The sequence below is a fragment of the Ambystoma mexicanum genome, chromosome 9, assembly GCF_040938575.1.
Source record: "Ambystoma mexicanum isolate Mex_15411 chromosome 9, UKY_AmexF1_1, whole genome shotgun sequence".
Taxonomy (NCBI): Eukaryota; Metazoa; Chordata; class Amphibia; order Caudata; family Ambystomatidae; genus Ambystoma; species Ambystoma mexicanum.
The window spans coordinates 87,566,277-87,593,482 of NC_090931.1; the positions used below are offsets into that span (position 1 = coordinate 87,566,277).

General features: G+C 44.5%; 1 protein-coding gene across 1 annotated transcript; it reads left to right on the top strand.

Annotated features, from left to right (window-relative positions):
- The first annotated feature begins 299 nt into the window (after window positions 1-299).
- Window positions 300-26,577, top strand: LOC138489584 (nicotinamide N-methyltransferase-like). The gene is made up of 3 exons (XM_069617292.1): window positions 300-508; window positions 16,631-16,838; window positions 25,490-26,577. Exons 1-3 carry the CDS (start codon window positions 361-363, stop codon window positions 25,920-25,922), a joined length of 789 nt encoding a protein of 262 aa, XP_069473393.1. The 5' UTR covers window positions 300-360; the 3' UTR covers window positions 25,923-26,577.
- The last annotated feature ends 629 nt before the right edge of the window (window positions 26,578-27,206 follow it).

Here is a 27,206-nt window from a genome sequence, read left to right on the forward strand (position 1 = left end):
CGACTGTTCACTATATTCTACTGCAAATTGTTTCTACCTGGTAAAATGATGCCCAGCAGGGTGTGCAGTGCTTCAAGTTGCCAAAGACTGGCCGAGCGCAGTCATCAAAATTATGTGGTGTTTAAAGGGTGAAAGACAAACAAATGCTGCGACATTTGTACACACACATACACACCCCCACACACACACACACAGAGATGCACACACACACACACACACAAACGCACACACCCACACTCCCCTGCTAATAAACTTATAAAGGGAATAAAAACACAGCCCACAACAGGCTTCTAGTCAGACTGTGGAGAGAGCGAGAGTGTGAGTAAAGTCACAGTCAGTCTACAAGTCTGCAGAGGTAGAATGGCAAACATGTCATGCTGGACATCGCTCTACGGAGATTGGTTTGACGCTGAGAGAATTCTATTTGAGTATTTCACTATGGGATCTGGTGGTTTCCATGATGCGGTGGCACAGCCATTGCAACAAGTTGATAGAGTCGTCAATTCCAGTAAGTACAGAATATGTCTTTATCTTTTGCAGTGGATTCTGAGAGCAGGGGCGTAGGAGACACATACAATCTGGGGGGGACAGGGGACATCTTGGGGACTTTGCTTTATTTATTTATTAATTGTGTTTTAGTCAAAGAACTCGACTTTTCACAAAATTAGAATTAAAATAGCAGTACGTATTAAATTACAAATATCACTGCATAAAACAAGAGAAAAGAAGAAAACAGAAGACAATTAAAGGATGCAGAAGCAAAGAACATGTCTTTGTATGTTGCATTTCTGTATTTTTCATCTGCCTATGAGCTCATGGTAAGAGAGAGGAAATAACAATTACTTCGAGTGGGCCACAGCTAGGACGCCAGCGCCTTAAGAGGCAGATCACCTCTAGGTGGACTCCTGCCAAATAAAGGAGTTGAAGCCTTTTCTACCAACTGCAAGTTGCTACTTTTATGTGTGGGGCAAGGAGACATGTGTGTCTCTTGGAATGGAAAGATGGGGGTTTCAAAGAAAGAGGAAATCTTGTTTGTACCTCTGAGTAAGCCCTGTTAAGGGAGTAGAGGGACCAGGTGTGTGATGTCGCTGCTTTGACTGTCCTCCGGGGGTGGGGGGGAGGAGGATGAGCGATCGCAAGCCCACCCCCTTATAGGCACACCCCAGGTCCGCGGCCGGATGTGTCGGACCCGGGGGATGCCTAGTAGGTGGGGTGTATGTGGACCCAGGGGGGTGGCCAGAGGGGCAGCCCGCTATGTGGGCTGCCCCTCTCGAACCCCTGAGAGGGCCGGGCCAGCCTCTCACGATGAGTCTGGTCCCTCTTATTCCACGACATGCTGGCTTTAGAGCCTAGCCTTTCTTTGCCTTTGTTATTCCGAATGCAGAGCTGGACTCTGTTCTTTTTCCGTTTAACATTTGCTGCAAAGCCTGATCTATTTGATTCTCTCATATGTTACTAGGACGGCAGAGCATGGGTCATCTGCCCTGTTACATTATTCAAAGAGCCCCTCTGGCCTTTCTTTGCCTCTCCCTTGTCTCACTGCTTGCTTACTTAATACATTCTTCCTTGCTTTAACACTCAACATATTCTCCCTACCACAGCAATGGCAGCTGCAGTCTGTCTTAACTTCTATTTGTTCCTTGTCTTGAATTGGCCTCTTATTTCTGCTTTTCTGTCTGCAGGGGAAAGACATTTGCCAGTCACTGCCATGATGGTTCTACCTGGCCATAAGCGGGCAACAGCTAGCCAATATTGGAAGAACATGGCATATTTTGACAGAGGCTGGAAACTGCCTTCCTAATGCCTACACAAGAGACACAACTCTTGCTTTGTTTCTAACAGTAATTCAGTGGATGAAGAAACGTGAGAACACACATATTGCTTATAAATGAAGGGGATGATGTGATGTCACACTTGGTTAAGACATTTTGATCATGCCAGGAGCTAATTTCCAGCTGCAATTAAGCGATTACCTTTTAGACTTCTGGATTTAAATAATGTTAGTATCACCTGGAAAGCACAGAGGTTGCTCAACGGGGTTCCTGGAGCACGAGGGGTACCCTACTCGTGGGCATGGATGATTGGAGGGCATTCTTGCCCTGGTTTGGAACATGGCCCCTACAGCCATGATGGGTGGAGGGGCCTATTACTTTTGGTTGTACGTACCCTTTCAGCGGGGGCAGACATTGCCTCCTGCTTTAGCCCACTAACAGCTCTGCGTTGCAACTTTATCACACATACCTGTCAGGTGGCATGTAACTCAATGCTACTAATGTTATCAGCCTCAGAAGTCTGGAATCCTTTGCCACATCAACTAGTGTACAAGCTTGCCACCTGAGACTTACCCATGTCTGAGTCGGCATCTGTCGCCATGTGGGGAAGACGCACACAGAAAGAGCAGGGCACAGTGCCCTTGTGGTTTTTTAACACTTCTTCCTCGGGGTGGGCACAATTCACTCCGCAGAGTAAGTGGCACATTCTGGCCAACATTCTCCCACTTTGACATGTCTCCCAAAGAGCGAAATTGGCCATTTGAAATACCTCTGTCGACGTATTATTGCGCAAGCCACACTGATGGGTTTAAGCACCTGCTTAATGCAAGATGGCAATTAAGGGTATTTGCCAACGCACTCAAGAAGCACAGGACACCCTCTTACCAGCGACATGCCATGCTCACTCATTCTGATCACGAATTGGCATTTATCTGGGGTCATGGTAAATGTAATCATATATTTATTACATGTGTAGCATCACGCAAAACCCCCAAGCATCAAGGCGCAACGTAAACTGCATCAAGTGGACCACTTCCATTGGCACACGTTTTTACTTTTACCCCACAAAATGGAAGATTTTAGCATAAAAGGCAGGTGAAATCACATTGCTTTTCCACTTTGGAAGAGTGTAAATACCTCTCGCAATTAGCGATTGCTGGCGGAATTGACAATGGCTTCCTCTGGACTCCGACCGCTATTACCATGTTTCATTTCCAAGCAGATCCCAGAGGAATCCCTTTCCTTATTTCCAGCATGAGAATCTATGCTGGCAGTAAGGCCGCATTTGTCTGGTGGAGCGGGAATTACAGGGGGTCCTGGTGTGTCCACTCGGCTCCCGAACTCCCGACAACCTACAGATTTGGGCCTAGGGTGTCGAAGCCGCGAAGTCTAGTCTCAGTAACCAGAACCGATTGAAACACAAACCCAGAACTCTCTGCATGCTCCTCACTGAGGCCTAACATAATCGTCCTACCTGCTGAAGTTCAATGACTCTGGTTAATTTTAGATATTTCCTCTAAAAACTGTTGTAGCGTCCCGTCCATATGTACGTCCTCTGTGGCACTAGTCTTGCACCTTGAGCAACAGCATCTATGAGCAAGGCACCAATGCTGAGTTACACAATGTACACTAGTAGTGCATCTTATGATTGGCCCCCAGTCAAAGTCAAAGGCATTGATTTAAATACAATTATCATCACCCTAAAGATTACATTTAAGTTAAGTTGGTCAACCGGTGGCCATATGATCACTTTCATCTCAGGCTACATACACGGATTGTACACGCTATCAAAATGCAAACTGATCAAGTTGATCAGTTAATTGAAGCACTGTTTGGAACTGAGGCTTGTTAGTACCATAATTACATGCCCAATTAAGAAATCCCAGACTACTTGTGAAAACCTATTGTGGGCAAATGTAATGATGTCTCTGAGTTTTTTTCCAGATATTTGATTACCTTCTTGATAGAGAATGCCTTGGAGCTTTATTTCTTTGGAATGGCAAGCTTCATCGTGGCACATAGTGTGACAATGTATGGTTTCCCAACGAAGGGTCAGTGAATAGTTACTTTGTAAATGTAAGGTTTGAGAAATATCCCATCAGGCTTATAATATAGTCTCTATGAATTGCAAGACCTCTGCTTACCATGTGAAGGAGAAGTCTAATCATAAGTAAGGAGTATACATTCTGTGCACTCCACAGTTACTCAGTCATCAAATAATGAGGATTTGATTGGTCTACTTATCAATTAGCATACAGGCTAGTGCAGCCCAGGAGTACCAGGTGAAATCAAGGGGTCCCCAGACATCCATTACCAGAGTTTCAGATATCCAAGCACTCTACAAGGCTTCAGATGCCCAAACAAGGAAGACGATAATGTCATTGTCTAACTTATCAAATAATGTATGGGGCATTAAAAAAAAGTGTAGTTAGAAAGCATGCCAAAGTGTAGGCAGAATGATTATTTAAACATTCAGTCAAACAACGTTTTATTCAACCTTCAAGTACAAAACACCACACATTAAAAGAAATTCAGTTCATTGGAGTTTCCAGCATGGGTACAAGATATAAACAGGTGTGACAGGATATGAGTTTAGATGGGAGAGAACAAGCATTGAAAAATAAAATACTATTCAGCATTTAATAAAAAGCTCGGTTAAAAAAAAAAGAACACTGATATACTAACCACATACACATTTGTGAGGAGAGAAGTCTTGCAGCAAGGCTAAAAAAAAGACTAATTATTAAAAAAGTGGCAATCTAGGAAGGAGCACATCATGATGCTATATACGCTGTCATTATCCTCACGTTTAAGGCCAACCAACTCTGTAGCTCAGTATAACTAGCGTGCAGTTGCGAAAACTACATGTGGTGCCAATGAGTATATAAGAACATTCATTGCTTCACTGGTGGTACACACCAGAGCCATCCTGACAATAGGTCCCAAATGTCTCAGTTTGATGGTTGCAGCACACATCAAAAGAAAGTGAGTCTCTATTTCGCTTTCTGCCCCATGCAAGGGACATTCACCTTTACCCATGCTGCTCCATTAGCGCCATGGCTACCCCTATATCGCATACCGGGTCCGGGTTCTCGGTATGGGGACTTACCAGGTCATTCCAACCTTGGAGGACTCGGTAAATCCCCATTCTGAAAACCATTCCCCATTCCCATTCGAGCCCCCATAGGGCTCAATGGGAATGGGGAATGAGCTAATAACGGGCCCGCAAATATCGGGCCCGTTATTAGCTCCCTGGTCACCTAGCGGCTCCCGCTAAGGGTGGCTGGTAAAACCAGCCAGCCTTAGCGGGACCTGCGAAGGGACCTCTGAATGTGGCGGTAGGGAGTTAACGGCACCGGCATCCTTACCGGTGCCGCTAACCTCTTACCGCCAGCCTCGTAATGAGGCCAGGTGTGTCTTAACTCTGGCGTATGGCTTCTTGCACAGCAATAGAACCCACCTGACAAAGCTTTCTCCTATGCCAAACTTCTGAAGCACATTGGACTACAGCCACACTGTTTCTATATTATTTAAACAATCCCTTTTCGTCTAAGTATGTTACTGTGACGTGTTTATTTCGAAAGTCATTGCATCAAGGGTGTTGTGATTTCAAACATGAATGCCTGTGTTGACCTTTCAAAAAAGCAAACACAGTGGGGGTCACTTGTATATTGTGCGAGCAGCGAACCACTTGTTGTCATGGGAACTGAGAGTAGAACTCAGTCTTCAACTGAGAGTAGAAAGCAGTCTTCAAACAGCAGGGTAAGAGACGGTTTAGAATGCTAGGCATTAACTGCCAGAGATGCTCTTTCAGTGTGAAAAACAGAGTAGATACTTTACAAAGGTAAGTACATTTAAGTTTTAAGCAAAAGAAAGGAAGAGCCATATTTTGAAATAGAATTAACATTATTCTGGCTTTAACAGGCTTATAAAAATGGCAGAGAATAGCAGCATCCTCTTTGAAAAGCTGAAATCACAAAGGGCAAAAGACTTGTTGGCCCTTCAAGGATACCTTCGCATAAAGAAAAGACTAGAGAAAGAAACACATTTTGGAAATATTTGAATAAAATAATGCCGAGAAAGTGCTTCTGAAGCAAATGGAATCATTTTACATGCAAGCAAAAACAACCATGCTCCAGATGCTGGGGAAATCGAAATAAAATTACAATGAACAGTTCTAAAAGAGGGAGCCACATCTAGCAATGCCTGCACAAGTGGGATTCCAAGAGAACATTTCAGAAACTTGGCTGGCCACGTACCTGGGAGGAGGCCAGGACTTAATTGCTTAAAAGAATAATAATTCAAAAGACAAGAGCAAAGAGCACTAAAATGCAAACTGCACCAAAATGTTATGCAGAAACAGATAGCCCAGTATAGAGCCAACAATGATTTGTATTTACAGTACAACGAACGTTTAGAGAACAGAATTTTATTTTTTGTGACCTATAAAAACAGTATGCACTTAAAAACAGAACCTAGTGGCATATGGATAGGCCCTTTAAATGCTGGCCAAAACCATTCCTTCGACTTTACAACATTCATGGTATTTTACACAATCTCCGCCTAATAAAACAAAGAAGTTGAATGCTAGATTTTGAAATACAGTTACGGGGACTGCAAGGAAGGTTTGCAGAAGATGCTACTTTGACCTATGAACTAGAAAATGTGCATTCTTTAGCCTTTGTATCTTCTGAGGCCCTGATTCTTAAGTTGGTGCAGTGAACATGCTAAAGAGCACGATTCACAGCGCCAAATCACGACGCCCAGGCTGCACCACTATTCTCAAGTGGGCCTGGGCGTCCTCCTAGTGCACGACAGTGCACCTTCAGCATTGCGCCTGTTTATTGACACAGCGGGCACAATCCTGAAATCTCGGCAGCATTTTTGTAAAATAAACACATTTACGTTATTTTACAAAACTGCTGCCGAGAACGGGTGTATATGAATGCATTCATATACACCAAAGTAAGCAGCTTCAACGTTGCTGCATACAATGTTGAAGCTGCTGACTTTGGTGTGTGTGAAAGTGTTCATATACACCCTGCACTGCAACAAGACTTCTTGTCGCACTCCTCCACAGAACCGGCACCAACATGGTACCGTATATGTACGCCACTTTAACGCACATTTAAAAGTGGAGGAGTGCCACAAGAATACCTGTCTTAAGTGGCAGGTTACGAACGTGGCGGTTGCTAGGTTAGTTTCCCACCCATCCTAGAAAACCGCCACATATATTCCGAAAGTGGTGGATTCATACCGACTTCGGAAGAATGCGTCATCTTCAGAATAGGTCTTAAGTACGAAAAAGGTTGTTAACGCTTTTAACAACCTTTTTGGTACTTAAGACCCATTTGAGAATCGGGCCCTGAAAGTGTAGTGATCCACTGCAATATACTAATAAACACAGATTTCATGATCCAGAATGAAACCCAATTAATAGAATGCTCAAATTATTTTGGAGATGCATAGATTGAAAGGCTTTCAGGAGGAGTACAGCAGCAAGAACCACGTTTTAATAGGGATTATTGGAGCTGATACAATTCAGTACTCAACAAAATGCCTAAAAGCAACAACAACATAGAGGGGGGCATAACTGCAAGCTCACCCAAGCCAATGACATTTCTTGGGTGAACTAATAAAAGAGCAGGGTCTACAAGAAGTAAACATTGCCCAATTTCTTTCGGGAACTGAGGCAATTCTAGGTACCGGGATGCACAAGATTGATTGAAAGAGCTGTAGCATAATATAATAAACTAACTCCATTAGGCTCTCTGAATTGTGCGGCAATGAACCTAAATATTTAGTGTGCACAGATTCCCTACTTTTTTGCTGCTTCATAAATAGTTGTTACTTTTAAGAGTGGGGGGGGGGGTTCCCCCTCCTATCCTCCCAATATTTGCAGGGCACATCACCAGTGTTTATCTTATTACATTGGCTCCCAAGCATTCTCTCCCAAAACTGCCCATCTTCCCTACTCCTGCACACTCCCTTACCAGCAGTCATACCACAAAATTCCGCCAATGCGAAAAGTTCTTGTTTGGTATTACAGTCAGATGTCTGTAAACTGTGAACAATGCTCAAAACAAAAAAGGTAAAGCGGGCCTATGTCTCTTTTTTTCAAAATGACTGTGAGGCTTATAGGACAACTTTCATAGCAAAACATCAGCATGTATGTTAAGGGTACAAACAACACCTAGGTTTGATTATACACATACAATTGATTGCAACTGAACTCATACTTTGATTATAATATTGTTCCCGGGAAATCTACTTTGCCATATTTTGGATTAATTTAGCATCAATTAATATGGTTAAAAAAAGCACAAAAGCAACTGTTAATACCACCAGCAATACTTCAAGAATGCAATCTTGTCTTCGGTATCATTTATTTATATAAACACCTGCACCTTTATCCTCCTTATTACCTGCCAACTAGACATCAGATCAAAATGTAACAAGCAACACACTCTCTACCCAAAAGCTTTTCCATCCTGACCATCACACAGACACCACACACCCCCCCCCCTCACTGTTCAGCAAAAGCCCTGTACATTACGGTGGCGTAATTAACTCCATGGTCCCTTAGCGCCATGGATTTTAACACCTGCTAAAAGCAGGTGTTAAAAGCGCCATGGCGCTAAGGGACCTCGTACTCAGGCGGTAAGGGTCGGCGCTGTTAACGCTGCCGTTAACCCCTTACCGCCTGGGTCGTAATGAGGCCCATGGTGTCAATAACCTTCCTCCATGAACCCCTGCCCACTGCAAAATACTGTGTGCCCTAAAGGTCTTATGAAAGGGCTTGATAGATCCCGTCTTATGCTAACTAATGATTGTTGCGAATGTACAAAGGATAAAGCGAAAAGCATTACAGAGAATACCTGTGTGTAATGGAGTAAAACACGGTTAAAAAGCAGTGTAACAGCCATTAAGGGCATTGAGCGGTTTTTGCTATGAATAAGAATGGAAACAAACGTATTCCTTCTCTGATCCTGCGTATACAATCCAACCTGATGCTACCTCACGTTGTTATTCGTTTGTATGTCCTATGAATTATCAATGTGTTCAACTAACGTTATGTAATAGATGTGTCACTGTCCGACCCCCATTGTCACGTATGAAGCAGTAAACAAATTTGTAAACGATATAAACATGTAATCATTCTAATGCTACTAACTGTAGTAATTGTCTCCCCTTATGGTATATTGTGTAGTCCAGGCACAAAGAATCACTTAGAGCTACAAGGCCATCTCCCCCTCCTCCCGTCAAGGCCCGCCAGGGCTTGCTAGTGTTCGAACAGCACAGCCTCACCTCCCCACATTCCTGCTGGACTCGCTTCAAGTATTTACCTCCCCCATGTCAGGGGCCCCCGTAGTTGGCCAAATGAATTATGTACAACCTGGTCCTAAATCCCACCGCCTTGAGGGGCCAGAGATGTGCCCTTAGTAGTCCAATAGTACTCCAGTTCACCCCAAGTTAATGGGCCATAGAGACAGTTATTCACCCCTGTACTAACATATCGTAAAGCAATCTCTCACCACATCTAAAAGACTAGAATGACAAGGAAACTCACCCCGTGCCCTCTGATAAAACACCTGGATTTATGGCATCTGGTCATTGGGTCAAGAGTAATTGTACCTTGATATATTGTGAAGCTTCCTATTACATGCTTTCTCCCCTGTCTTTCTTGTGATCTTAGCTTAACCTATTGTAGGATTTGCAGGACAACCAAAGTTGTATAAAGTGATGAGTGTTTGTGTGTGTGTGGCCACAAGGGCAAAGTGTTAGTACAGCCACCAATCATCGACACAGACTACGTCTGGCCTGGCAGCTCCACCCCGACGAGCCCAGCTGAGCTGTCCACCCCACGTTGTCACCACGCAGATGTCCACCAATCATGGAGCAGCTCATCGGTCTACCACCTATAGTTTAGTCAACGCCACCCAAACCCTGAGACTTTTGTGCCCCCTATAGCTGCAGGATTTATGACGTAGTTTTGTAATAAATATGACTGTCTTTGCTATTGTCAGACAGCACGCTCTCGGAGCTTGCAGAGTCCTTTGCATGCCGTATTTGATTATATAAACCCTTTTTACATCACCCGCACTTGGTCCTGGTCTCATTCCCTCCTGGGGTGTGTCCGTTATTGCCTGTCATTGTGGGGAGGTAACTGCCTTATAGGGGATGCTTACTTTCAAGGGCCTGGCAATTACTAATGCAAAGGGTTTCATTGATAGCAGCTATATGTGCATACATATATTAATAGGCATTTGAATGTGCGATGGAGGTTTAGTCTGTACATGTTAGGGGAGTAATTACACATGTAGCGGGGGACAGGAGACAGCTCATTCTCACAGCAGCACTTAAGTGTTTGGTTAGGACATGCAGGAAAGATTTAACATTGAAGCTACACGACAATAGTTTCATTAGAGTGTCTGAAAGTTTTGATGACATCACCTAGGGAGGTTTGCCCGCCCAGCACAGTCTCTCCCAAGGTTTAGGCCCCCCAACTCCAACGCCATGGAAGCCCAGCCCTACCATCACACAGATCCACTCCCCCTTCCAACTGTTCAGTCAAAGCCTGCAAGAGTAAACAAAACCCTCAAATGTCACTGGGTACCTCGCCCCAGAAACAATCCAGCTGCCACCCCTTCAATACAAGCCCCCATTAGATTACACTTACCATATTTTTGGAGCATCTGCACTGCACAATCAGACTGTTCCTGGGCGCTGCCGCGTAGAAACGTGTAATCCAGAGATGACCCTATGCAGTAAAGTTGAACCGCGCAATTGCAGGAAGTGACAAAGATGCACGCAAGGACCTGAGGCCATGAACCTGCGCGGTAATGAGCTAAGGGAAAAGGGGTGGGCATTGAGATTGCATCAGTGTATTCTTCCACGTAATCTCTCCCGGCGATGAAGCAACAGGATTCAGTCCCAATCGAAGGCCTCATTCGCATCTAGGCTTACACTCGCCCATTGGCCCTCTTGCTGCAGCATTCCTTTGATCATAAAAACCTACACCTCATGTTTAGCTACATTCTTCTGTGGTACAAACCCTGGCCGATCCTTGTGCACCAGTTTATGCATAATCCCGGCAAGCCTCGGTGCCAGTATTTCAGCAATCATTTTACTATCCACATTTATTAAAGACAGCAGCCTTCACGAGCTCTACTCCCCTGGGTCTTTCCTGGTGTTCAGCAATAGTGTAATCAGAGCTTTGCACTTGGACCGTGGGATTATCCCCTTTTCCGTGCCTCAGAATAAACTTCTAGCAACCTGGGCACCAGCAGCTCCTTATATGTTTTGTAGAATTCTACAGGAATCCAGTCAATCCCTGCCATCTCCCTACTGTCCCCCTACCAGCCCTTGACACCTGATGTCTGCACGTACCCATGCACTTGACACTTACTCGCCGTTACTTGTTTTATCTATTCCCATGTACTGCACTGTCCCTGCCCCTTCCCCCCGCACTTCTTTCTTCCCCTCTCCCCCTGCACTTGCGCGATCTGAATGACACCTGACCTAGTAAGATCGTTGTCTGTCTTCCCTCTGCTCCCCTCCCTTGCCTCGTCACGCCTTGAAACACTTGTGTATAGGCGCGTTCTAAGTTCCATATCACATCATGTCATATCATTATCATATCATATCATACTTTGTAAATCCTATATCGTGCACTGTAGATCCTCCAAATCTAGTGGCTGGCCTAATTCTACCTTATATTCCTCCCCTTATCATGGCACTGCTGCATCATACAACAGCTCCAGAGGATGAGCCTCAGCAAGCCAGACATGCTGAGTGCAAAGATTCTCACTAAACACTTTGTTAATCCCTCTTTGTTCCCGTATGGTATCACCAACCTTGTTCCTTATTTCAGTGACAGCACCCTTTCCTTTTGTCCCTTTTGGCCAGCCATGAAAGAGTTCTACCTGGCTTTTCTGCCTCATCATGTATTCTGCATACATACACTGCATACTCCAGCTTGCCTATGTGCTCACATGCTTCAGAAATCTGTTCCCTTTTTGCATCCACTGACATTTCCAGCAACCTGGCATTCACAGCCTTCTTCTCTAATTCCCATGTTTCAGTTTCCAGCTGCCAAATGTGCCTTATGAGAGTGTGCTTAACACTGCATGTGGTGGAAATACACACCTCTCTAATGGAAACCGTACATGCTTTCCACATCATGCCCACATACCCTCCTCAGCCTGCAGTGTTATTCAAGAACTCCTCTATTGCTTGTCTCACTGTGAGTCTATAGACTCCCTCAGTGAGTGCCTCCACACCTAGTCACCATGTTGGTATTGGAGTCGACTCCCGAGCCCAGCTCAAAATGATCAGCAGTGGTCCGTGGTCGGATAATGAATGCTCCAGGAATTCTACTGCCTCCAGACCATGCACTCCCTCCATCTGCACAAATGCTAAATCTATCCTCCTTTAAGACTCATGCTCCACCAAATAGAAGTAGTAACCCCTGACCCCTGGATGTAGATGCTGCCAAGTCTCGACCAACCCAACTAAGATCGTTGTTTTTGGTTCGAATAAAGAAAACAGTTATAATTGTTGTATTGACAATGTGAATCTAACTGTCGCTGATTTATTTTGCTACTTGGCAGTGACGTTTTCAGGCAACTGCCTGTGGTCTGCAAATTTAGCATCAGCAGAAAATAACTTAAGGACATTCGTGGGAGGGATCGGGAGATTTTACCAAATAGGTGGTGGGTTCTGATTTGACAAATGTATTCCGGGTGGAGGCTAAGATTTGTTCCGCCATTTTGTATCGCAGTGAGATCTGGGGAAGTGTGAGTTGCACTTGTTTAGATCGCATCTTATAGATCTGCCTGAGAAAGTTGCTGGGCGTTCCATCCAGCACCTCAGGATTTAACCTCACACTGGAGTCCCAGGCTCCAAATATTGGTGTCCAGGCTGAATGGTGGTTCTGAGAGTATTTTTGTAAACTACATTCTGCCCTGGTGGTGAACCCGAATATTGTGAATGTGAGTGAAGAATTAGCAAATGCAGCTACGTATGACACCTACCACGAGTATAGGAAGTGCCTCATATTGAGCAAAAAAAGGATGGGTATTGCCTTTGACGAACTAAGGGGTGGCTGGATTACAAAACAAAAATTGTCTAGAAAAGCTAGGAGAGAATTTGATTTGGAGATACATAATATAAAAAACGTAAACTCACTTGGCCACTTGATGGGGGCTCACCGCATCTATTGTGAACATTTCTCGCTAAGTGTCATTAGCTCTCTGGTGCATAGACGTATCATCGCAATGGTGCGTTTGATTGCCCCACCACTGAGGGCCTGGATGATGTGGTTATTAAATACAAAGCTCTGTACTTTCAGAAGTGGGGCGGATTAGGATTTAACTAATTTTCTATATATCTGTCGGAAATAATTAGATCTGAGATGCCTATGGCTGAGGAGACATTTTAGTGCCAATAATATTAGGCATGTCAATGAAGCAATAGATTTTGTTCTGTCCTGTGTCGATGTTTCTTTTATCAGTAATTTATCCAAGTACATTATTGAGGCTTTTAAATGTATGGGCAGAAGCAATTTGTTTTTTATTATAGATTCTAACATGCCTCTTGTTGTACATTTAACTGCATTTTAGCAGAGGTTAATGTTTTTTTTAAAAAAAAGAAAATGTGAATGCATTTTATTTTATATAATGTAACTGGTGAAAACCGAAATAACGTATTTATCTATCTCGACCAACCCATGCTCCATGACTGTGTCTAACAGAGTTCTAGAGGCCACCCCAATGCCCTACCCCAGGCTCTGGGTGTATCTAGTAGTTCCTGCACATGGCATGTCTGCACAGTAGTGAGGAGATCTGCCTGAACACATCTGCACTGTCTGTGTTGGGAGTAGGTACACAACAACAATACAAACTACCCCCCTAAAGTACCTATCTCCCCCACATATGTACACACCCCATCCTGTGTTATTATTTACTGCATTTGCCAGGGTATAGTTTTGCAGATCCAAATAAGGACCCCTATAGCTGAAGAAGTGAAGAAGGAGCGGAACACTTTCCCTCCCATTTCTTCCCCAACTTCTCATGTTCCACAGCTGTAAGATGCTTCTCTTGTATCATTGCAATGTGAATCCCCTTCTCTAAGATTGTACCCTAGCCATCGTATCCACACAATGTAAAGCTTCATGTTAAAGCCTGTTTCATCCACATTCATTTTGACCCATATATATCAAGTGACCTGAATCTGTCTGTTGCCTCGTCTCCTGCCAGGTTAGCTTGCTGCCAACGAGCTTGCCGTCGCCAGAGTAAATCATCCAAACATGTCCATACCCACAAGCTCCCCAACTTCAGACGGCACATCTTGTGCTCAAGCAACACCCTGCACAACACCCCCCTTCCCGCAACAACCTTTCCAAACCAACAACACCCCTGTAAGTCACAGATGCATGCTGCTCCAGCTGCTTCTTGACCGTTGCAAACAACTGGAGGAACCACCCTGTGTTCACACCTCTTGAAGAGGTAAGCAGTCACTGCTTACCCACTATACCTTGTGTGAGAAGCATAAGAATAGATTTGAGCCACGTTGCCTATGACTTCTAATGTCCAATGCCTAGCTCCTCAATCCACCTCTCCTGTCTCTAGCTTGTCAGCCGAGCTCAGTGTCAACATAATGTACAGCTGATTTGGCATCCCTGAAGAACTGCTGCTTGCCGTTGAAACCTATACACAGTTGTGATGGTGGCAGTGTCTCTAGCTTGTCAGCCGAGCTCAGTGTCAACATAATGTTCAGCTGATTTGGCATCCCTGAAGAACTGCTGCTTGCCGTTGAAACCTATACACAGTTGTGATGGTGGCAGTAGGGCTAACTGTATCTTCTTAGCTGTCATGAGCTTTCTGGACCCCTCAAACATTTTCCTGTGGTTCTGCATCTCAACACCATGATCCAGATAAAAGGACAATGTATTGCCGTTGAAGACCACTTCACATTTCACCCTTGACAACGACAGAAGTTTGACTTTGTCCTGGTATTTTAGCAACTGCCTCATAATGGCGTGAGGAAATGCTCCCAGCCGCTGTCTCTGGCATTGAGCCCTGTGCACATGTATACCTTGCAAGTCAGTATCATCTCCAAACAAGGTGTGGAGCAGCATTTAAAGGCATACGTTCATGCTGCATTTCTCTGTGTCCTCTGACAGTCCTAGTATTCTGACATTGTTCCTCTGTGACCTGTCTTCCAAGTCACTGAGCTTAAGTGCCTGCATCCTAGTTTCCTCTTGTAGATGTGCCAGCTATTTCGCATTTGCATGTCCTCTGTCTTTCAGCTCCGATACCTTCTTTTCGACCTCAATTTTTCTGTTAATTTACCCAAATCCTGTCTCACTTGTGCCACGGTGAGAGAGAGTGAGTCAATTCCGTCTGTGATTTTCCTGTTCCCTTCAATTATCAGAGCTCTCAACTCAGCATTGGATGGGTTTCCTGATGATTCTCTTTCTTCCATCGCTGCCTCTGTTGGACTGTCCTCCACCATTTGCTCTTGTTTCGTGTTTCTGCACTGCATTGTGAAAAAGGTTGGTTCAAGTGGGTGACATGCTGATGAGTGTGCTTGTTGGGCACCCTTCCCTTCTTATTTAAAAACCTGGTCCACTCTACCAGTCAATGCATAGTTTTCTGGGGCCTTACCTTGCATGAACCCACACTGTCACCCTGCTCCCCTCTGAGGATGCACCACTTGCTCACCTCAAGCCTTGAACATGGGCCCAGCAGTCTGGGCCCATGTGCACCCCTCACACAGGGCCCTCACTTGAGTGTGTAGGAACATTTCTGCCCGAACTTCACTGGCCAATCCATCACCTGTGCCAGACAGCCATCCACTGTCCCAAGGCACTCTTCACCAACTCACCACCTCCACTCTGTCCATGCACCATGCTCCAAATGCCCCCCTACCCAACTCTTCCACCTCCACTTTCTGCTTGTGCACCATGGCCAGCGCTGCAGCACCAGGCCCTCCACTGAGCTCCAGCATGGAGCGTAAACACCTGCAGCTCTGCACGAAAGACACACACTGCCTTGCTCCAGCTTCCGATGTAACCGCCTCCGGGGATTGGCTCGTCACTCCCTCCACCTCCCATAAGCATTCTGCATACTGGCACTCTGGCACAGAGCCACCACGGCTCCTCCATCACAGACACTGTCACTCCGAAGCTAAGCACTGCTAGCCACACAGTTCACCCTCTGCTTCTGCTCCGTTAACAGGCCTCACTACGGTAAAGGACCAGCCCGCCCGGGACACACGCTCCTCCTCTCGCAGCCTCTCCACCTCCAAGCAGTCCAATGCCCAACAACAGCCATTGTGGCTGCCTGTTGTTGGTGGCATTAGAGAACAAAACAAACTGCTGCTTACTCAATCGCCATATTGAATCCTCTTCCTATGACAGCATGTTTAAAGTCAAATTTATCAAATGCAAGGGAAAAAAGTGTTGATAAATACAATAATAAAAAACAAGCAAAAACATATAAACGCATCAAATTTCAAGTCATTCTAAAAGAAATAAAAATCTAACGCTGGTCCAAAAGGTGATTGGAGCATGCAAACTCATTTTAGTGGATCGCTGATGAATCATAAATGTGCTGACTCTCCTGGCAGTTTGACCGATAAACCTGTGTGCACCCAGTTTCCCCAACAATGGTTGTAGCACATTTTGACAATTTCATCATTTTATAATGAGTGTTAATATGTTTACAACTTTAACCTCTTATGTCGTAACTATTTTTATTGTCAATATAACACATGCACCAAAAATGATAACATAAATTTAGCAGAAATTATTCAAATGAATACTCACTGCTCAATGTAATTTCTTTCCTCAGTCCCTCTGAAAGGGGACCTTTTGATCGCCTATGGGATAAGCACAGGTACCCATCTCCTTTTCCCAGCATGCAACAACTTTAAGGAGATCATTGTTGTGGATTTTCTAGACCGTAACATCCAACTAATAGAAAAGTGGCAGAAGAAGGATCCAAAAACATTCAGCTGGAAACGTGCCATTGAGTGTCTTTATGAAAATGAAGAAGAGAGGTAAGACCCTCCAGCCTTCGCAACACCTAGTGGTGTATAAACTATTGGTATGGGTAATGGTAAATGGCAAATAAGTATGAATACACATCAGTGTATTTTCCTCTGCTATTTGGGGTTCCTGAAAGGGTGAACATTCAGTGTTTGTCTTAGTTGCAAATGTTGCCTCTGCTGTCACTTTAATAAACACTGTTCCAGGTGCCCGGTATTTCAAGTGGGGTGCAGGGGAGGTCCAGGAGATGACATGTGTAGGGGATCAGGAGTAGGGGTGGGACTCAAGAGGGGGAGAACATGTTGAGTGAAGCAATCAGTGATTGGTGACTTGCGCTTTGAAGAGTAGCGTCTTCAGGTCCTTCCTGAAGTGTAAGATGGAGGGAGCCAGTCTTATCTTCATTGGTAACGTGTCCAACATAGAGGGTGCATAGCAGGAAAAGGCCTGTTTTCTGTTTTTAGTCTCTTTTCCCTCTTCCAGCTCTTTGTTTCCAGCCTGGCGATTCTGTGGATTATGGTGGTGTACTGGCTTCTGGAGATGATGAGTTTCTTGACCAAGTACAGTGGTGTTTGGTTGCAACTGCTTTGCAACTGATGCAGGCAACCATGAACCTTATATAAGCTTGAAGGTGCAGCCAGTAGCAATCCTTGAGAAGGGGTGTGATAGTTTGAATCTTCATATTCCTGTGTGTGGCATGTTGCAGCATGCTGGATGGCTTCAAGAGGGGCAAAGGTGGTATGTGGGATTCCTTGCAGGGCATTGTCAGCATGCAGGTGCGGTTGTAACCAGAGCTTCGACAACTTTTCTGAAACTCTGGGCATTGATGAAAGGCTTGATTTTACGGAGGAGCGCAAGCTTGTACCATGCTGCCTCTTAGCAATATGTGGTGTGAATAAAAGGTCACTCACTGTCTATAGCAAAGCTGAGATAAATTGCACTGTGTGGGAGTTGAGGCGTGAATCCATTAAGTTTCATGACCGTCAGTCAATGCTGAATTGTTGGTGGGGTTTCCTAGGAGAATTGGCCTATGTATGGTGAGCGTTAGATAAACACAGGTATTACAATAGGGTGTTGTTATTCTTAACAACATTTCTACTGTTTGGACGCAAAAGCAAAGACAAATAAGAATTAGACAACACATCACAACTAATCATCAATTTCCTTTTTTAATGTATCTTCAAATTACAGATATGGAGTTCATTAAATAAGGATACAAGATTTGCAAATGAATGCCATGCTCACCAGTGAGGAATGTCTTCATTATTCATATGTAGTGGATGACGTCCTGTAATAATATGTCTTATTTGCTTTCAGGTGAATACAATGTACCCAGTGTTTGATTGGTTATTTTGTTTGTGAACATAATCTGTCATTTTTTTTTATCAGGCTGCCTTTCTTGCCAATGCACTCTCTTTCGTTCTCTATCTCGACCTCTCTTTCCTGCTCTCTCGCTCTCTTTGTGTCTCTTGCTCATTTATGTTTTACTCATCTGCTGTATTTAATCCAGTTTTAGTCGAGTTGTAAGAATACATTTCAGATTTCACTTGTGTTTTCACTTTAAGTACAAGAAAGTAAAGGGTGCATTAGGCAGTAAATTGAAGACTCGAGAAGGCGGTGTGCAAGGGAGGAGGTGGGAGAGCATAGGTTTCCCAAGGGAGGTTATAGAACCAACTTAGGCACTCTAACAAATAAATAAACCCCATTCCAAAATGTGGTCTACAGTAAACTGTACACCAATATAGATTCCAAAACAGCAGGATTAACTTGCCTTTATTTGTAGGTTTGCTTATTTGAAGACCAGTGTCACAGAGCCTGCAGAATCAACAACATATAAGCCAGTTGTTGCCTCTGCCCCCCCCCGTGGCTTCTCCTCGACTACTGTGATGGGTTGCATTTTCTATCAGAGCCTGGCCAACCCTGCTAACCCTTTTTCAACCAAATGCACACATGCATTATAATTGTGCCCCAAGACCACCAACAATCTGGATTTTGGTCCTCCGAGGGTGTTCCAATAACAGCACATTGGCACATTAATAATGATGAAATTGGTGCTAAACAAATAACAAGTACAATAAAATACAATATCCTAAATAAAGATTGCTTTATTGAACTTACCTTGTTTCTGTGACTGAATACACCTCTCTCTTCCTCCCTACTTGAAGACCCAACTGCTGCTTTCTCCATTCCTCCCAGCCTCATTTCCTCCCTTTATTCTTCTTCACCTCCAGGTCATTCGTCACATTTCCTTTAACCACTGCCCCTTACTTGTGCATTTCTTCCTTAGTGTCTGTGCCCTCCACCAGCTTTAGATATGTCCTCTCCTTCTCCTGATTGACCTTCACTTTCTTAAGCTTCACCATCTCCTTATTCTCCTCCTACCATGTAAGCTATTCCTTTCATGCTCCACCACCTCCTTCTCTCTGTTTTTCTTCTATCTTCCTTCATCTTTCCCATCTTCTTTCTCCTCTCCCCACCCTTTTGTCCTGTCCACTTCTCAATTCCTTTCCCTCCAGCTTCTGGCTCGGCTTTTTAGCTTCATCTTCTCCGCCTTAATCTCCTTTTTCAAGGCTCCTGCACTGTGCTTCCATTCTCTTCAACCACCAATCCTTCTATGCCAGAGCTAAACCCTTTTATAGGGCTCCATCCCTGCCTCCAAAGGCCTCCTTTGACTGGCAGGATTTAGGTATGCAGGCTTTTCCTCTCCACAAAATGATTGCAAGGCCTTATTGACCCAATGACTTTTTGCTATGTTTTTTGCCCCACTTTCCTTGTATTTCTGGAGACTGACCCATGACATTCACCCACCATCATCTTGGATGTGTGTTCTGTCCATGCGCTGAAGGAATTGGGTACTCTGGAGTACTGTGCTTCACAGGCTAGCCTCTGTGTTTCCGCTCACAATCCTGAATTGATAGAGAGGTGGTTTCCGAGTGTGAACAGACATATGCTCAATTTATAGTTTCTTGCAGTGACTGAAACATTCATGATCACTGCTCCGTCTGTAACTCTGAACTGGCAGTGATTTCTCATCTGTCAAGAACATGAGCACCACCAAGCCTGAGTACTGCGTGAAACGTAAGGGTGCCCTGAGCATTGGACGATCCTTATGTGCCCATGCCTCACACATACACAACATCACCAGTGAATACCACTTCAACCTCCTTGTAGTCACAGAATCCTGGCTCCACAGCACAGCGCGACCTACCCTATCACTTGCCATACCACCAGGTTATTCTGTCCGTATGACCTGACAAACTAGGAGGCAATGTAGCCCTCATTGCTAAATTCTCACTTAACTTTAGAGAGTTCCCTGCTCCACCTCGACTAGGCTATGAAATGCTACTGGTCAAATTATCCCTCAACCCGCAAACCACCATCAATCTCTTACTAATCTACCGACAACTCAAATAACAGAACAGGCCAGAACAGGCCAGAGCAGGCCAGAGCACTGGACATAACATTATTTCTCTCACGTTCATCAAATTTGCCACCAAGTTCATACTACTAGGTAACTTGACTTTAACGACACATCTGACACGAGAGCACCTGCTTTTATTAACATGCTAGCTGAGATACATGTCTCTCAACAGATCAGCACCCCAACTCACACCAAAGGACCCATCTTAGATTGGATCCTCATGCTTAAAAGTGTGACCACTATTACTGCTGTCAGCCCTTTGCCCTGGACTGACCAATTACTCATCAAGTTGGCACCACTCTGTTCCTTCGACCACTCTTGCTATCCCACCTTCCACTATCCTAGTCCACAACACCTGCAGGCTCATCTTGTCCCACATTACTTGAACATCTCCCCCACCATAAACCCACAGCTAATTGCCCACATGCCCTAGTGACCTCGCTTAACCAGGCCCTTACTCTCACCATGGACAAACATGCCTCATCAAATAATAAATTACTAAGCCAGGCATGTAGGTCTACATCTGGATTTCTGATGTTCTGACCTCACTACACAGGCTTGCACGTGTCCAGGAATATAGCGGGCGAAATCTTAAAGCCTTAAACACTGCAGTCAAAAACCTAGAGAAATACACTAATAACCACCAAAGCCAACCCCTTCAACATCAGGACCTCTGACGCTAGCTCCAACTGCCCCCTCCCACAACCTCCCAGGTACACAAAATTGTCATGCTGAGAGACAAATTAAAGTAAAAACAAAACAACTTGTGGTCAAACCTCCCTCCACAAGGACACCACCGCCATGCACTGTCCAGCCCTTACTTCGTCAGTTCAACTTCTCAGCAGTCACAATTGAGGAACTTATTGAAAGCATCTGGTGACTCAAACTTCAAATTGCAAAGGCGACACATGCCCTTAACACATATTCAAATTATGTGCAGTTACTCTTGCACCCACTATAACCGACTTCATCAGTGCATCTTTTGCTGTTAACACCGTCCCTGTATGTCTCAATCAGTTTGGGCCTCGCCTTTCATAAAGAAACCTTCCCTGGCCCCATCCTTACGTCCCAACTTCCAGGTCCATTACCACGGTACCCTTCCTTCTAAAAATGTTACTCCCAGGGCTAAACCTTCCTTGAACAATATCAACTACTTGGGTCAAGATAATCTGGTTTTCGTCCCAAGCACAGAACAGAAACAGCCCTCCTGGACCTTAAAATCCAATTAGACAGCTTCAGTGACTCAGGCAATATTGCTGTCTTGCTCCTTCTAGACTCCCTGCTGCCTTCGAACTTGTTGATCACAATATCCTTTGTAGACATCTCACATTCAACTTCAATTTCTCCCAAGAGCCAACATCCTGGATCTATACTTTTTTGAACGAATGCACCTACAGGGCATTCATTGGAGACACTATAGCAGATCCCATCCCTGCACCTATTGGTGTTCAACATGGTTCTTGCATCTCCCCTACTGTTTAGAATACCTACACTAAGCCCCTCTTTGACCATCTAGATGCCCTTAGCATTCCCTACACCAACTTCACCATTGACAAACAAATCCTCCTCCCCATCTCAGGAAAGTATACCCAGGCCTTTGAGGCCATTACCCAGACCTACAGCATCATCCAAAACTGGTTGTCCTCACACAACTTATGTCTCAACAATGAGAAAGCCAAACATCTCATTGTGGGCTCCCCACTGCGCCTTAGACATCTGGAAATATCTTACTCCCTTTCTCCATTGATGGCGCTATCATCCAGGTCTCTAAACATGTGAATACTCTCGGTGTCTACATCGATTCAGAACTCAACATGACCAAACATGTGAATGCTTTGGCCTCTTCCACAGCCTTCACAGCCAAATTTATCGCATTGAGTAGAACATTTCTTTCACCAACAAACTGCCTGACGCTCAATCGAGCAATCATTTGTTGTAAACTGGACTACGGCAATGCACTTTTCATGGGCACCTCTGCCAAGAACTTATCCAAGCTACAACTTTTACCAAATAAGGGGCCTCATTCCGAGGTGGGCGCAAAGGGATACCGGGCATCGTTAAGGACATCAGTGCCGGTAATCTCTTTGCGCCCTATTCCGAGGTCCCTTAGCGGGTCCCGCAATGGCCACCTTGTTTTACCAGGCGCCCTTAGCTGGAGTCGCTAAGGGACCAGAGAGCTAATAACGATACCGCAAATTGCGGTACCATTATTAGCTTCCTCCCCATTCCCATTGAGCCCTTTGGGGACTCAAATGGGAATGGGGAATGGATTTTTCAATGGGGACTTACCAGTCCCTCCAGGGTCGGAATGGAACGGTAAGTCCCCATTGAACCAGGTCGGACCCGGACCCGGTATGGGAGGTAGTTATGGCGCAAATAGCGCCATGACTACCTCCATACTCGGAATGAGGCCCAAGGTCTTAGGGCAGCATTGGGTCTAAAACAAGCAGACCAAATTTCTGCCACGAGACGCAATGGACAGTAGCTACCAATCAAAACTCGGATTGAGTTCAAAACATTAGCGATTACGCACCAATGTGTCCGCAAAAAGGCCACCTCTTACTTGAATACCTGCATTTCAACTCATACCTCTGTGTGTTCCCTTTGTACCTCTTGCAGACTCTCTCCAAACTCCTAGATTCAAATACAAATGAGCAGACGGATCCAACTTTTGCACCACAGCTCCAATCCTGTTAAACTCACTCCCCACCCAGATGAAGAATTAACCCTCACACCCTATCAGAAAACTCCTGAAAACTTGGCCATTTGATGAACATGACTAACTTTTACCTCTGATGTATCTGTCAGTTGTCTTTACACTGCCTGTGCTTACCTACCTATTATGTACAAGCAACACTCTTGTTTGGGCGCTACACAAATGTAGTATATACCTAAAGGGGTTGTATTATTGCATAACTATGCCTATATTAAGGTTTAGGGACCACAGTGTGGGTGACATTTCTCTCAGATAGTTCTACCACACTGGGCCTCATTAGGACTGCGGCGCTAAACCATGGTGCTGTTAGCACCATGGTCCATGCCGGAGTCCGCCATGGCGGAATGGGGAATTACCACCCCATTCCGAGGTTGGTGTGACGGTAATTCCCCATACCGCCATGGCCCTTCCCCATTCCCATGTTTGCCCCATAGGGCTCAATGGTAATGGGGAAGGCGCTAATTACGGTACCGCAAATTGCGGTACCGTAATTAGCACCAAGGTCCCTTTGCGGGTCCCTACTTTAACGGCTGGTAAAACCAGCCGTTAAGGTCGGGTCCCGCAAAGGGACCTCGTAATTAGGCGCTAAGTGTTTAACGGCGCCGCAGCCTTTTACGGCGCCATTAAACACTTAGCGCATGGGTCATAATGAGGCCCACTGAGTCTTTGTGTGACTAACCAGAGCCACACGAAAGGGGTGAGGTGGATTGAGCCCCAGTTCCATGCATCACTGAGTGGGAGGTGGCATGCCACCTTCAAAGCTTCCCATCACTTGACCCTAAGCCAGGCAGGGTATGCTGGACCCCTTTTGCAATGGCGCAGATGGGCTAAAAAACGGTGGTGTGGAAGGTTGCCCAGAGCAACGCCGGTGGTACAGATTAATTCAAAACCTTCCACCCATCACTTTTTTGGTTTCAGGCAGGGTATTCTGCCACACCACTCAATAACAATTGCTCTTGATACATTTTGCAGATGCCAGGGGTTTTTCTTTGCAGGATTCTCTAAAGAAGAGATGGGTGCTTAAATTGTGCCCTGAAATCCATCAGGTAGGGACAGAGGGCCTCATTACGAGGTCGGCGGTAAGGGGTTAATGGCAACAGTAAGGGTGCTCTTGCCGTTAACCCATTACCGCCGCATTACAATGTCCCTTAGTGGGTCCCGCTAAGGTCGCCTGGTTTTACCAGGCGCCCTTAGCAGGAGACGCTAAGGGACCATGGAGCTAACAACGGGCAGGCTATTAGCGGGCCTGTTATTAGCTCCATCCCCATTCCCATTGAGCCCTATGGGGCCTCGAATGGGAATGGGGAATGGTTCTCAGAATGGGGACTTACCGGGTCCTCCAAGGTTGGAATGACCCAGTAGGTCCCGATTCCGAGAACCCAGAACTGGAATGCGGTAAGGGGTTAGCCATGGTGCTAATAGCACCATGGCCACCTCCAACCTCATAATGAGGCCCAGAGTCTTATAACACCTCAGAGGTCATTGCAGATGCCCGGAGCGGAGGTAGCAATGTGGTTATATAGTCAGCCCACATTGTTAGTAAGAAAGAGATGTTCTAAATAATGATTTAAAAGACAATCATCTAAATGGATTAGAAAAAATAAATTATTATTGATGTGTCACATTTTCAAAGCAATAGACTAAAAAGATCACACACTTAAAGGCAAGCGATCACTCCTGCCATCAGTCTGTTTGCACAAGAAGAGAATGCATCAATGCACGTTTAGTAGATAGGGCTGTCCTATTTCTATTGTATGTTTGCGAAAAGTTTATTTAGAATGAGAAATGATCCTGGAAATTCATGGCTCACCCACTAACCATCCCTATTTTCAGGCAAGGGGTCACACTGCTTATTGCATATTGTAGTGGCTTCTTGGTGCTCTTGGCAGATTTCATGGTGCTTCCTCTCAAGTGCCTGGTAAGAAGAGATGGGTCTTTAGCTTTGCCCTGAAAAACATTGGGGGCACTATTACAGAAACGGTGCACCAATGCAGGTTCAACTGGCACCAGGGAAACCGTTGGTTTATTGCAAAACATCTTTTCTTTCAATGCATTTTCTCCCATAGGCATACATTCCATAGTCATACGCCTGTGTTCTCGTGTGAAAAGGCATTACAGTTATTTGTTTTGCACTACTGCAATGTGTGCCTTATTACTAACTGCACTTGCTCAAGTGCAACGTTTCTCTAATGCCACCCTCAGGATGTTGCATCTCAGAGGTTATTCCAGAGGTTGGAAACAATTGCAGCCATTTTCTTTTATCCCAAATAGTGTTATATATTTAGTGCTACTCTTTTGCAATTTCTCTGTGTGCCAGCTGGTTCAAGGCATTATTAAAGGCATTCAACAAAACATGGATTTGAAAAAAAAAATGGATATGTTACATTTCCAAAGCATACGTATGAAAGCAGGAACATACAATGATACACACTCAATCGCTCCTTCCATCAGTCCTTAGGCACAAGATGATCATGACACATGAAGAATGCATATAGCTGCAAAGTAATACGTTTTATATTTTATTTTAGGGAAAAGTGGTTTGAGAGGGAGGAGAAAACCAGAACAATCATCAAACAAGTTGTGAGAGCTGAATTTACGGAGGAGGCCATGCACGCTCCCCCATCTCTCCCACAGGCCGATTGCCTCTTCAGCCCCTTTTTCCTAAATCACCTGTGTCCGACCAAGGAGGCCTTCGCCACCAGTGTGAAAAATATGTCATCGATGCTGAAAGTCGGGGGACACATGCTGATGCATGTGTTTATCGGCGCCACCTTTTTCATGCAGGGGAACTTCAAGCTTCCAATGTTCTGCATCGACGAGGAGTCTGTGAAGAAGGTCGTGAGCAAATCAGGCTTCGTTATTTTGGAAACTGAGATGAACAAAAGAGTAAACCCTAAGTTTTCTACCTTTGATTTTACAGCTATCATGTTCCTTTTCGCCTGTAAAGAAAGGGATGTGTAGTGGGATGAAATGGCAGCAAACCAAACCCACACCTGCAATGTATGGGCACTGTCCTCTCAATAATGAGCGGCTGCTTTATATTCTTCAACATCATGATTATGTTTTAAAATCTCTTAACTTTGAGATCCATTCTGTTTTGCCTTCAGCTCGCACCTTTTTAGTTTGCCCTCTATGTAGTGTTTCTAGTGTTTCTTATTAATAACCATAAGACCATTTCATCATATCAGTAAATAAAATATTAAATGATTGTTTCTGGAAATGTCTTAGATTCTCGTTTTGAACTTAATCTAATTTTCTGAAGCAAATAAAGAGACATGCAGCCAACTTCAATGCCACAGGGCCATTTGCAATTGATACTCACGGCTCTAACGATGTGTTAATGCCCGCAGCCATGGGAGGACAGTGGAGTCTAGAGTAATGGATAATTACTGCTATGGTGGTGGGAAGACACCTCTGATTCAAAGGGCCACACACATGCCTGTGGCGCAAGAGGCTCACGTGTATCACAAGTGTTCACAAATAATTCACTATTTCCAAAATAACGTTTTGCCCTATCCTATTTGGGAGATTTTTAAAAAAATGTTTAAATCTGAGATTCAAAGTTTATCATCTTGAAAAATTGAGCTCTTGAAATAAAGAGGTGAATAATTAAATATTTACTGCTATGGCTTTCACGTATTTACCTTACATTAACACAATGATTATTTTGCCCTTGTTTTGTTTTATTTCATCAAAACCTTTCAATAGTGTGAACAACACAAGAGTTCATTGGTTTTCTGTACAAACAAAATATCTTCAGTATTTCAATGACTCTCCAGATGTTTCAAAATCCAACTCCCATCAGCCCTAGCCAGTATAGTCAATGACAAGGAATCGCTGCATCGTATCTGCACCGCAAAATATTTCAGGCATTTTGCAAGAAAAATGTTATGCCACAATATTGCCTAAACGGATATCGCTCAAACAAGAATGCAACAATAGGACATCTAAATGCTGATTTACCGGACCTGGACCCGAGTTTGGGGGAAGCCATGCCGCTAAAAACAGCATGGCTACCTCCAAACTAGTAATGAGGCCTAATAAATGAACCCATTCAGCAACTTATTGCATCCTCAATGGTGTGCTATGGACACCTGGAATGTGCATTAACATCACCTTTGTGCAACTCGAAGTGGTTACCGGTCATTTGGTCGAAAAAAAGGTCGACAGGACAAATGGTCGATGCAATTTGGTCGAAAGACAAATGGTCGAATTTTTTTTTTGTATTTTCACTTATTTTTTTTT

Bases quoted from the DNA above. Each gene is read 5' to 3' on its own strand.
- LOC138489584 (XM_069617292.1), top strand. From the start codon at position 361: ATGGCAAACATGTCATGCTGGACATCGCTCTACGGAGATTGGTTTGAC. The intron at 509-16,630 runs GTAAGTACAGAA...TTCTTTCCTCAG, and splicing joins TGATAGAGTCGTCAATTCCA to TCCCTCTGAAAGGGGACCTT. The intron at 16,839-25,489 runs GTAAGACCCTCC...ATTTTATTTTAG, and splicing joins TATGAAAATGAAGAAGAGAG to GGAAAAGTGGTTTGAGAGGG.